The 12,768-nt window shown below is 40.5% G+C and overlaps 1 protein-coding gene across 1 annotated transcript in view; it reads left to right on the top strand.

The window, feature by feature from the left end:
- The window catches only part of LOC122549486 (regulator of G-protein signaling 22-like), a 145,351-nt gene that overhangs the window by 117,399 nt on the left and 15,184 nt on the right, over window positions 1-12,768 (top strand). The window contains exons 19-22 of the mRNA XM_043689345.1: window positions 2,495-2,656; window positions 3,426-3,605; window positions 8,581-8,724; window positions 10,794-10,946. Coding sequence (XP_043545280.1) covers window positions 2,495-2,656; window positions 3,426-3,605; window positions 8,581-8,724; window positions 10,794-10,946 — 639 coding nt within the window. The remainder of the gene's footprint in view (window positions 1-2,494; window positions 2,657-3,425; window positions 3,606-8,580; window positions 8,725-10,793; window positions 10,947-12,768) is intronic.

Raw genomic sequence — 12,768 nt, 5'->3', positions numbered from 1 at the left:
GAGGGCAGCATGGAATGGAGTCCCCATCATATGGCCACAGCTAAATGTAAGACAGGATGGAGGGAGTGATCATGGTCCTGAGGTATTTGATGGGTGGTGCTGAGAAGGATTGGAGTTTGAGGGACATTAATGTGACCCGGTGAAATGTCAGAGAGCTCAGAGACAGAACATCATGGAGAAGCCCAGAGAGATTAGGAGACTCAAAAGACAATTATGCTCCATTGAAGGCATCAAAAAGGCATTAATTCATAAAGTGAAAATTCAATTGTTAGGGAGAATAATGGGGTTGCCTATGGGGCTACAGGGTGGGAAGCATTCCTGTTCACTTTGTCAAGATCACAAGCAGTGCTGGATAAGCACTTACCTCTTCCATGAAGTAGTCCTTGCTTCCCTTTAGCCCTCAAAGGCCTGAAAAACCACTCAGCCATCATCGGCACGGTAACTCATTGGTTAGCCTTACTGCCTCACAGCGTCAGGGTCCTGGGTTCAATTCCAGCCGTGGGCGACTGTCTGTGTGGAGTTTGCACATTCTCCCCATCTCTGCGTGGGTTTCCTCCCACATTTCAAAGATGTGCAGGTCTAAATTGACCATAGTTGTTAGGTGCATTAGTCAGAGGGTTGCTTTGGACTTGTTGGGCTGAAGGGCCTGTTTCCACACTGTAGGGAATCTAATCTTAAAAAAACTCTAGGATGAAAATACATTGGAGCCATGCATATCTCACTAAAATTTCCTTAGAAGTGTTAGCCCAGACATTAAAGGCCAAATGGCTTCATTCTATGGTATTCTAATAATCAATGTAAGGAGATTGAGTTTTTTGAAGAAGTAACAAAGAGAATTGATGAGGGCAGAATGGTGGATGTGATCTATATGGGCTTCAGTAAGGCATTTGACAAGGTTCCACGTGGTGGACTAGTTAGCGAGATTAGATCACATGGAATACAGGGAGAACTAGCCTTTGGATACGGAACTAGCTCGAAGGTGGTGGAGGGTTGCTTTTCAAACTGGAAGTCTGTGACCAGTGATATGCCACAAGGATCGTTATTTATATAAATGATTTGGATTTGAAAATAGGAGGTATAGTTCGTAAATTTGCAGATTACACCAAAATTGGAGGTGTAGTGGACAGCGAAGAAGGTTATCTCAGTTTGCAACGGATTTTGATCAGATGGGCCAACGGGCTTAGGAGTGGCAGATGTAATTTAATTTAGCTAAATGTGAGGTGCTGCATTTCGGATTGGCAAGTCAGGCAGGACTTATACACTTAATGGTAAGGTCCTGGGGAGTATTGCTGAACAAAGAGACCTTGGACTATAGGTTCGTAATTCTTTGAAAGTGGAGTCGCAGATCGACAGGATAGTGAAGATGATGTTTGGTAAGCTTTCCTTTACTGGTCAGAGCTTTGAGCATAGGAATTGGGAGGTCATGTTGCAGCTGTACAGGACATTGATTAGGTCACTTTTGGAATATTGTGTGCAATTCTGGTTTCCCTCTTATAGGTAGGACGTTGTGGTAGGGTTTGAGCTATAGGGAGAGGCTGAATAGGCTGGGGCTGTTTTATCTGGAGCATCGAAGGCTGAGGGGTGACCTTATAGAGGTTTATGAAATCATAGGGTAAATAGATAAGGTCTTTTCCCTAGAGTGGGAGAGTCCAGAACTAAAGGGTGAGAGGGGAAAGATTTAAGAGGGCCCTAAGGGCAACCTTTTCACACAAAGGGTGGTGGGTGTATGGAATGAGCTGCCAGACAAAGTGGCGGAGACTGGTATAATTACCACAATTAAAAGGCGTTCAGATGGATACATGAATAGAAAGGATTTAGAAGGATATGGGCCAAGTGCTGACAAATGGGTCTAGATTAATTTAGGATATCTGATTGGCACGGATGAGTTGGACTGAAGGATCTGTTTCCATGCTGTAGATCTCTATGGCTCTATGACTTGGATAACAAGCTGATTTCTGGCAGCAGATTGGTTGTTTCCCTATTATTCCAAAGTGGGCATGTTTGACACAGACTGCATTACAGTTTGAATTTCCTTACATGTCAACATCCCACCTGATTCAAACCCATTCAATATTGGAGGTGGAGGTAATATTCCCCACTATGTTCCACACAGTGATCTGTCATCTGAAGTTAATTGAAAATGGAATTATACATGGTAGATGCTTGATGACTGGCAGGGACACAACATCATGTATAACTCTCTAACACTAATAACAAAAAGTTTAATTTTAATTCTGGAAATTTTCAAAGCTCCAATCATCATATGGAGATAATTCAGTTGCATTGGCTACAATCTCATCTTTTTAAAGCCACAATGTTGCTTCTTTCCAAATGCTATTGAATTGGTTTCCAAGAGTTCATTGAATCTTAATACGGAAACTGCACAGGTTTGAAAATACCGGCAGCAAAATGTTTACAGAATGGCTGTTCTTTTCGAATGATTTGTGAAACTGTGAATTATGTAAGTGATTATGAATATTTATATTTCCAACAGCACATGGATAACAAATGGACTGCCTCATCAAAAGAAATCATAGCATTCCGTAAAGCTTTGTTAAATCCAGTAACGGCACTTCAATTTCGGAAGTTTGTATCAACAAAAGGACAACTGATGGAGAATAATGTACTTTTTTGGCTTGAGGTTCAAAAATACAAGGTAAACAAAATACTAGAAAATGAAGAATGATTTTAAAAGAATTAAGTAACAATTCAAAACTACTTCCAAACGAGTCAGATGTCTAACCCACACAAAATTACTTGAACAAAGAATATTGCTGAAAAAACTAGTGTGCTGAGATAATTGTGTACATGGATTACATTTCACATTGTCTGTGGGTGGTTTTAAGGTGGGTGGAAAGGTATTCCTCATGGCTGGGTGAGGTATTGCCTGCAACTGGCAGGAATCCCCGCATCTTTAGTTTTGGAGTATATGTGTTTGTGTGTGTTATTATGTTGGGCTCCTGGGTCAACTCCCTTTAATCCATGTCAGTGGCCAATTGAGACTGACCACTCAACTTACCTTCCAACCTGCCCCCACACTGAGACCCCTAGCTCTAGACTTATATGGACGTCTCAGCTTGGTGCATCTGCCTGTAGCCAAGCAGTGACTGGCACTCCTGTCTGGTACTGCAGGTACTGCAGAGATCTCCCATATGTGATTTGTTGGCAACTCTCCAAGGTGGGACTTAAAGCAATTTACATTGCCCCACTGTTAAATTGCTATGGGACAGCCATCAGGATCATGTTGAGGCTCCCCACCTTGACTTTTTTGCCAAAGAATGGGAGCATGGAGACTGCAGCCTTTTGTAAAATCTAGCCATATTAATTTTTGTTTGCATGTGTGTGCATGTGCATGCTTTTATCATCTGCAGCTGTCTGACATAGAGAGAGTACAGACCCCTTTTCTGTGTTTATTTTTCCTCCAGGACTTATGCCATTCCCATGCAACTGTGGAAACCATTCAGAATAAGATCATGGTCATTATCAACTGTTTTATCAATTCCAATATTCCACCAGCTGTGCAAATTGATATTCCTGAAGAACAGGCAAACAGAATTATTAGTCAAAAGGATCAGCAGGGTCCATATATCTTCAGAGAAGCACAGGTACAAAAAGGAATGTGAAGGAGCCCAGAAAAAAGGCTAAACAGCATTTTGGATCATTCATAAACTGTAATGCAGGGTAGTCCATTTAGTCTTTAGTTGTGTAGCTTTTGTTCACACCTAGCTCACTGATGCCAAAACTTCTACATGTCATAGTATATTGATACTATTTGGTTCCCAATGGGAAACCATTTTATTTGTGCAATGTAGGTAAGTCAAAAGGAAAAAGACATTTTTTACAACATTACAAAGTGCTTACAGTACAAAAATAAGCTTTTGAGCTTTATAAGCTCATGCGAATGCTTTTACCCCACATGAACCCATCCTCAACTTCATCCCACACCATCAACATATTCTCATAGAATCCCCATTGTGTGGAAACAGGCTATTTGGTCCAACAAGTCCACACCGACTGTCTGAAGAGCATACCACACACGGCATGGTGGCACAATGGTTAGCACTGCTGCCTCACAACACCAGAGACCCAGGTTCAATTCCTGCCTCAGGTGACTCTCTGTGTGGAGTTTGCACATTCTCCCCGTGTCTGTGTGGGTTTACTCTGGATGCTCCGGTTTCCTCCCACAATCCAAAAATGTGCAGGTTAGGTGGATTGGCCACGCTAAATTGCCCATAGTGGTAGGAGAAGGGGTAAATGTAGGGGAATGGGTTGCGTTTCGGCAGTGTAGACTTGTTGGGCTGAAGGGCCTGTTTCCACATTGTAAGTAATCTAATCCTTCCTCCTCCCCTATCCATGCATTGCCCATGGCTAATGTACCTAACCTATACATCCCTGGACACTATGGACAATTTAGGATGGCCAATCCACCTAACTTGCTCATCTTTGGATTGTGGGAGGAAACTGGAGAACCTGGTGGAAACCCACACAGACACGGGGAGAATGTGCAAACTCCATGTAGACAGTCGCCCAAGGATGGAATTGAATCCAGGTCCCTGGCACTGTGTGAGGCAGCAATGCTAACCATTGAGCCACCGTGCCTCCTATTTTCATTCTTCCTCATTTGAATATTTATCCAACTACCCTTTACATACATCAACGTCAACTCTTCAATAATTTCATGTAGTAAGGAGATCCTCATTATAACCACTCTCTGTGTTAAGACCATAAGATTTAGATTAGATTACATTACAGCGTGGAAACAGGCCCTTCGGCCCAACAAGTCCACACCGACCCGCCGAATGGGAGGAAACCGGAGCACCCGGAGGAAACCCACGCAGACACGGGGAGAACGTGCAAACTCCACACAGTCAGTCGCCTGAGACGGGAATTGAACCCGGGTCTCAGGCGCTGTGAGGCAGCAGTGCTAATCACTGTGCCACCGTGCCACCTACCAACGTCAACCCCCGGATCCTTCTTTAGAAGCACAATTGGGCCACTCAGCCTATTGAGTCTGCTCAGCAATTCAATCTTAGCTGATATATTTCTCAATCCTATTATCTTGCCTCCTCCCAGTAGCCCTTGACCCCCTCACTAATCAAGAATCTATCTATCTCTGTCTTAAATACACTCAGTTACTTCGCCTCCACAAACCTATGCAGCACTGAGTACCATAAATTCACCACCCGCTGGCTGAAGAAGTTCACCTAATCTCAGTTCTAAATGGAGGTCCCTTCACTCTGAATTTGTTCCCTTGGATCTTAGTCCCTCTTACTGGTGGAAACATCTTCTCCACATCTGCTCTATCCAGTGCTGTCAGGTTCCTGGTTCAATGACATCCCTCCTCATCCATCTAAACTCCATCAAGTACTGATCCAGAGTCTGCTCCTCATATGACAAAACGTCAACCCCTGGATCCTTCTTGTAAATCTCCTCTGGGCCCCCTCCAATGCCAGCACACTCTTCCTTAGATACAGGGTCCAAGACTGCTCACAATATTCCAAATACATTCTGTCAGAGCCTTACATAACCTCAGCAATACATGTCTGCTCTTGTATTCTATCCATTTTGAAATGAATGCTAACATTGCAGTTGCTTTCCTAACTGTCAACTGAAACTGCATGTTAACCTGAAGAGAATCCTAAACTAGGACTCCCAACTCCCCTTGTGCTTCACACTTCCAAAGCATTGATTTAGAAAATGGTCTATACATCTATTCGTCCTACAAAAGCACATAATCTCACACTATACCACATTGTATTCTAACTGCAATTTTGTTGCCCTCTCTCCTAGCCTGTCCAAGTCTTCTACAGTCTCTCTCTCCTTCCTCAACGCTATGTGTTCTTCTAACCTTCTTTATATCATTTGCAAACTGAGCAACAATGCCCTCAGTTTCTTCATCCAGATCATTAAAGTATACTGTGAATAATTGTGATTCCAACACTGACCCCTGCAGAACTAGTCAGCAGTTCCCATCCTGAAAAAGAACCCTTACCCCATGCTTTGCCTTCTGCCAGTCAGCCAATCCTCTATCCTTGCCAGTACCTTGACCCTAACACTGTGGGTTCTTATCTTATTTCACAGCCTTCTGTGCAGCATCTTGTCAAAGGCCTTCTGGAAAGCCAAATCCATCACTTCCACTGGCTGTCCTTTGTCTAACTTGTTAAATACCTCCTCAAAGAATTCTAACAGATTTGTCAGGCATGACCTCCCCTTGATGAAACCCTAATGACTCAGCATTATTCTCACTTCCAAGTCCTCTGCAGTCACATCCTTAATAATGGACTCTAATATCTTACCAATGACCAAGTTCAGGCTAATTGGCATATAATTTCCCAACTTCTGTCTCCCTCCTTTCTTAAACAGGTGTGCTGTATTAGCATTTTCAGACCTCTGGTACCCTCCCCGACTCCAATGATTTCTGGAAGATCACCACCAATGCCTCGACAATCTCCTAAGCCATTTCCTTTTGAACTCTGGTCCAGTGATTTATTCATCTTAAGACCTTTCTGGTTCCCCAGCATATTCTCCTTAGCAATGGCCAGTACATTCCCCTCCACCCCTGACTCTTTTGAAGTTCTGGTATATTACTGGTATTTTCCACTGTGAACACTGATGTAAAGTGCGTATTCAGTTCCATCACCATTTCTTTGTTCCTCCTTACTATTTCTACAGTATCATTTTCTAACAGCTCAATGTCCACTCTTGCCTTTCTCCTTCTGTTTAGATAGCTGAGAAACAATCTTGCAATCTACTTTTTATATTACTAGCAACTTACCCTCTTATTTCTTCTCTCTTTCCCCATCTCCCATTGCTCTTTTAGTTTATCCTTTGACTTCCCACTAATCGTTACCACATTATATGCTTTTATTTTCATTTATTCTGTCCCTGACTTCCTGTGTCAGCCATGATTGCCTTTCCTTCTCCACAGCATATTTCTTCTTCCTGCTGTGCTTCCTGGATTACCCTCAGAAACCCCTGCCATTGCTGCTCCACAGTTTTCCCTGCCAGGCTACCCTTCCAGGAGAAAGTGAGGACTGCAGATGCTGGAGATCAGAGCTGAAAAATGTGTTGCTGGAAAAGCACAGCAGGTCAGGTAGCACAACTCTGGCCACTTCCTCCCTTGTGTCTTTGTAGCTACCTTTACTCAATTGTAATACCATTACATTTGATTCCAGCTTCTCCCTTTAATTCTGCAGTGTGAATTCTATCATATTACGGTCAGTGTCCCCAGGGGTTCCTTCACCTTCAGCTTCCTAATCAAATCTGCCTCATTACACATCACCAAATCCAGAATTGCCTGTTTCGTAGTGGAATGTACACAAGCTCCAAAAAATCTTGCAGACAGTCTTTTTCCATGAATTCCTTTTCTTAAGATCAACTACCAACCTTCTTTTCCCATGCCACCTGTATATTGAAGACCTCATGATTACTGGCTTTTCTTTTCTACATCCTAATTACTGCTAAGAGGCTGTACACAACTTCCATCGTTGTTTTTTACCTTTGCAGATCCTCACATCTACCCATAAAGAAGTTTTTCTCTTGTTTGTCTTATAGCGTTTACTAATATTTATAGAACTCAGTTTGGTCTTTTTGCTTAAATGGTCATGCCCTTTTCATGTATAACCTATGACCCTTTTTAAACACAACACTGTTCAGAATTTTCTTTTCTAGGGAAAGAGCCCAACCTGTTCAATCTGTGCAGATGGTTTTAATCTCTTAGCTCTGGCATCATCCTATTGAATCATTTTTGCACCATTTCCAATACCTTTATATTATTCTTGTAAAATGAAAATCTGAAACTTTCGTAATGCTCCAAGTACGATCTAATTAAGGTTTTATGCCAATTTAACATACTTTCTCTGCTTTCTAATTATTTTCCACTAGAAATGTGCTCCAGTACATTGTTTGCTTTTTTGTGTCTTTATCAACATTTGTTGGTTTTTTACTGACTTGTGTGACTGTATCTGGAAATACCTTTGCTCCTCGACATCACTTAGACACTAGCTTTTCAAGGAGTATATTGTTTCCTTATTCTTACTACCAAAATGTACTACTTCACATTTACTTATATTAAAGAGCAGTTGCCAATGACATAAATATTCTGTAATTTATTAATATCACCCTAAAGTTGCTGACGTATTCCTCTGCATTAACTATACCAACCTTTTGATATCTCTTGCAAATTTTGAAATCATATTTCTGATATAGAGTCCAATTTGTGCATTGTGAGTAACTTTGGCTTCAGTACTTTCTACTTTCGCCCCTGACTCCCCATTTTGGGAAGGAGTTTACGCTGCAGATCTTTTGATAAATCCAAGTTTACTACTACCAATGTCTATCTTTTTTAAATCACTTATTCATAAAATTCTAAAAGGCTGACATAATGCTCATTGAGAAGTCTAGCTGCACATATTCTCAATTCATTTGGGCGGCACGGTGGCACAGTGGTTAGCACTGCTGGAAGTCTAGCTGCACATATTCTCAATTCATTGATTTGATCATTTAAACTTTTGAAATCTATAAATGTGTCAGTTTCTTAGAAATAGTTAATCATAATATTAATTACATTTCACTTCACAGATGGCAGTTTTTGATATCCTCTTCAAACTATGGCCTCAATTTTCTGGTTTCCGACGCAGTATTGCTGTTGAAAGCATAGAGAACAAAAGGGGACAAGAAATAATGCAAAGTAAAAATACAGAAAAGAGCTTAATTCAGCTGAAGGTAAATCTAATCTCAAAAAAGAAGAGTTGTTTTTAGATGGATGGGATGTTAACATTTTAAAAATCTGAAACATAATATGGTTTTCAATGGAGTTGGCATAGCGAAGTGGGCAAAACCAGTTTCCGGAAGGTAGACTAACAATTTTACTGTTGTAAAGAGGCCGAAAGCCTTATACAATAATTAACTTCAACTATGTTTAAGAAATCTGGCAGTTAAAGGGACCCCTTTGTGGGAAAGTAAGCATTTTTCGCAGTGCTTCTTGTGAACTAAGAGGGCCTGAGTGCTTCACCGTACTTATCTTCCTCCCTTTGCACTATCAGACTTCCTCTACCGATCTAAAGAAAGCTCTGTGATCAGAACTTCTGGTGTCATAAACTAAGGCCCTTCTTCACCCCAATGAAGATTGCTTACCCCTTTGGGTCCATGTATTGCACCCCAGATTACTATGTCCAGGAGTTACCAATCACCGCACATCACAGCACTGAATTCACTCCCCAGATAGTGATTACCATCACCTCATCAGGATTCTGACCATGCACACCAACCCCCCGCCCCATCTCCCCTCAGACTCTCCTCCCCCACTTCCCCATCTGCTTTCGCTACCCTAAGTTGCAGTATCCCTACTTGTTCCTGTCCCAGATCCTGATACAAGACCAAGTTTCTGAATCAAACTGACTTCTGGACAGAGGAAAAGAACACATGCCTCTGTAGTTCTAACTTTAAATCATAAAGTGGAAACTTTGATTTCAGTACACTATTTAGACACATGAACATTTAAAACATATGACTTTGATGTGTTCACAAAGGAATTGGGTAACATCACCAGCACATTATGATGTAGCATTGACATATAGCACTGCCTGCAGGTTTTAGCATCCTTACTCATATGTTCAGCTCAAAATTATGTGGTCCAGTTAGGGACGAGGGAAAGGTCAGGAATCTTCTCAAGGAGATCAGGAAAAGCTTAGAAGTGTTTCCTTCGCCACCATCCACATATGCCAGGTACAAAATATAGCAACTGGGACACAGGTTTCCTTCTTATCCCTTAAAGTGGAGAATTTATAGAAGGAGAAAAGAAGCATTAAACAGAATTTTTGTGCTCTCAATTGGACCATCAAAATAAATTTCAGTTTTCGTAAATCAATTAAATCTTGGTGCAAGTATATGCGATTGCAATGTGTGCAACTCAGTGGCAAAATAACTGAAGGATGACATGTTGACATTTAGTTGACAATTCTATCCTTATTATTATTTTTCCCCTAACACTTGATGTTGAGACAATGGATAAATAGTGATCGTAGAAAATAAACTCAGAGTAATACTTTCAAATATGCAGCAGTACAAATGGGCACAGTGTCGGGGTTGTATATATTTTCTTTGAACAGAGTGACGAGCAGCCAAAACTGCTTGCAAAGAAGTGTAAATGCAATTAGCATGCTGAGAAAGAAATGGATAAGGAAAACATAGATTTATTTTGTTTCTCCAGTTACATCCTGTTCCACTGTTATTGATTAACTATTCAACATCCAACCCTGAATAAGTGGAGATTTCCTCTATCTGAATATAGGGAAGACTGAACCACAGCCCTTGTTACCTGATGTAAACTTTATTCTCAAGCCTTCAATTCCGTCTTGTCAGGTACTTGTGTACAGCTAAACCAGAATACTGCCTCTGTGGTTTGCTACATGATAGCAAGAAGAGCTTTCCAACATGGATCAACCCATCACAACTGCCTACTTCCACTCCCATAACATGATCTAACAGTCCCATCTCAGCAATCTGTTGCTAAAATTAGCTGAAGAAATGTGGGGTAGAAAGCCTGGAAATAACTAGTAGGCCCAATTTCCACATGATGTATGAACAGAAGAAATGTGGAATAATGAGAAAGTAACAATATATAAATAATGGCTATGAGGGAATAATTAGGTTCTACAGTGAAAGCTCTCAGTTTATTATATGTAATTTTTCAGTATATTCGTGAGCTGCTAACCTTTATCTATTTATTTTCTCCACTCCTGTCCAGAATAGAGTAACTCACTGAAGATAACTGATTGATTTTATTTTTGCAGAGTGTTCAGGATCAAAAATCTGGTACACTTCAGCCAGCTTCTCTTGATCCTGAGAGCAGGTCCAGTGGAAGTCAATTGTCCTTAAAGGGTGAAAGTGATAAACCAACACAGGATCAACAGGAAATGAAGCCAGGAAGTGCTGAAACCGATCAGGTCAGACAGCACATATTGAGAGGGAAATAATGTGTTAAATAACAGCACTATTTTAAAGTATATACAAAAACAGAGAGATCTAGATGTATATGTGCCTGTCATTAAAGGTAAAGAGAGCCCTTATAAAACAAACAGTATTCTAAGCTATGCTGATAGGGGTATGGCGTACAAGAAAGTGGAAGTTAAGATCAATTTATATAGGTCACTGATTAAACCTCAGCTAAAGCATAGTTGTATACAGTTCTTAGTGGCACATTATAGGAAGGATATCCGTGTATGGAAAGAGTGCAGGAGATGTATAGGAGAAAGGTTTCATGACACACTTCAGTTATAAGGACAGATTGGAGACTGTTTTCCTTGGAGTGGAGAAGGTTAAGAGGAGATTTGATAGAACTTTTCAGTCATAAGAGGATTGGACAGACTAGATAATAAACAAATTGTTCCTGCTCGTAAAGGTATGAGGAACCAGAGGGCACAGTTTTAAAGCATTTTGTAAATAGAACAAATGTGAGGTGAGAACCTTTTCACATAGCAAGTATCTAGGGTCTGGAATACACTGCCTGGAAGTGTGGTGCAGGCAGGTTCAGTTGAGAACATCTGGTTCTGGCACCATTACTGTGGGTGAACTCTAGTCGCTGCAACTCAGTTTAATTATGCTGTCTTTGATCATGTGTTCAAATTCTTTCTGAACCTGTGCCAACCTTAGAGGGTTAAGTCTATAAGGATGTTGCTTAATTGGAACAGCATTTCCTGGATCTACATCATGCATAACTAAATTAGTATTTCCAAGCTTATTCCCACATATGTCATGTGATGGTAATAACTCTTCCAAGTCATTTCAATTTTCCTCTGGAAGGTAACTCAATAATTTATCCTAATTTTTGAGAACTCCCTCATTGTCCAGTTTAGTTTGAAGAATGTCCAATGCAGAATTCTCAGAACTTGGTTCTTTATTCTGTGTTGTAACCAGTAACACATTCTCCCTTTGCTTTTCTTCCCTATCAAAATACCTTTTGAGATTTCTTTCAACCTGGAGTTCTTACCAAATAATTCATCTCACTCAATCTTTTTTCAATTTGATAAGGTCCACTAAACCTTGATTTTAAAGGTTCATCTATCACTGGAAGTAACACTAACACATTATCTCCATTAGCAAAATTGCAAACTCTTTATTTCTGGTCTGTTTCCTGTTTCATCATATGCTATGCTATTTTTAAATGTGGCTGAAGATCTACACCTCCTCCCATCCTGCCCCCTGTAAAAAGAAGGGCCTGTGCCCGAAACGTCGAATCTCCTGTTCCCTGGATGCTGCCTGACCTGCTGTGCTGTTCCAGCAATAAAGTTTCAACTATTTTTAAATGTGATCTAGCTAACTCCCATTTTCTATTTAACCATTCCTTAAAATATGTGGTCTCTGAACTCTGATTCACCAATTTCTCCTTAATTAATTTTAGTGGTCTTCTCATCTCATGCCCCAAAACTAATTCAGATGGACTGAATTTGGTTAATTCATTTGATGTATCCCTAACATTAAAAAGTACAAATGGAATTCCTTTATTGCAATCATCTGGATAATGTTGACTATAAGCCCTCAACATGGTCTAATGGGCACTGTAATTCTGGATGGTACACAATGGATTTGAATTGTTTTATTCCTAAGCTATCCATACCTTTCTTAAAAAATTTTGATGTAAAATTTTACCCCTGATCTGGTTGTATCTCTGTGGATAATCCGTATCTCATAAAAAATTTGAGTAAATTAGATTAGATTAGATTAGATTACATTACAATGTGGAAACAGGCCCTTCGGCCCAACAAGTCC

This window comes from Chiloscyllium plagiosum, chromosome 4 (assembly GCF_004010195.1).
Source record: "Chiloscyllium plagiosum isolate BGI_BamShark_2017 chromosome 4, ASM401019v2, whole genome shotgun sequence".
Taxonomy (NCBI): Eukaryota; Metazoa; Chordata; class Chondrichthyes; order Orectolobiformes; family Hemiscylliidae; genus Chiloscyllium; species Chiloscyllium plagiosum.
Note: the sequence above shows the minus strand (reverse complement) of the source record. Positions and strands in the feature narration are given on the sequence as shown.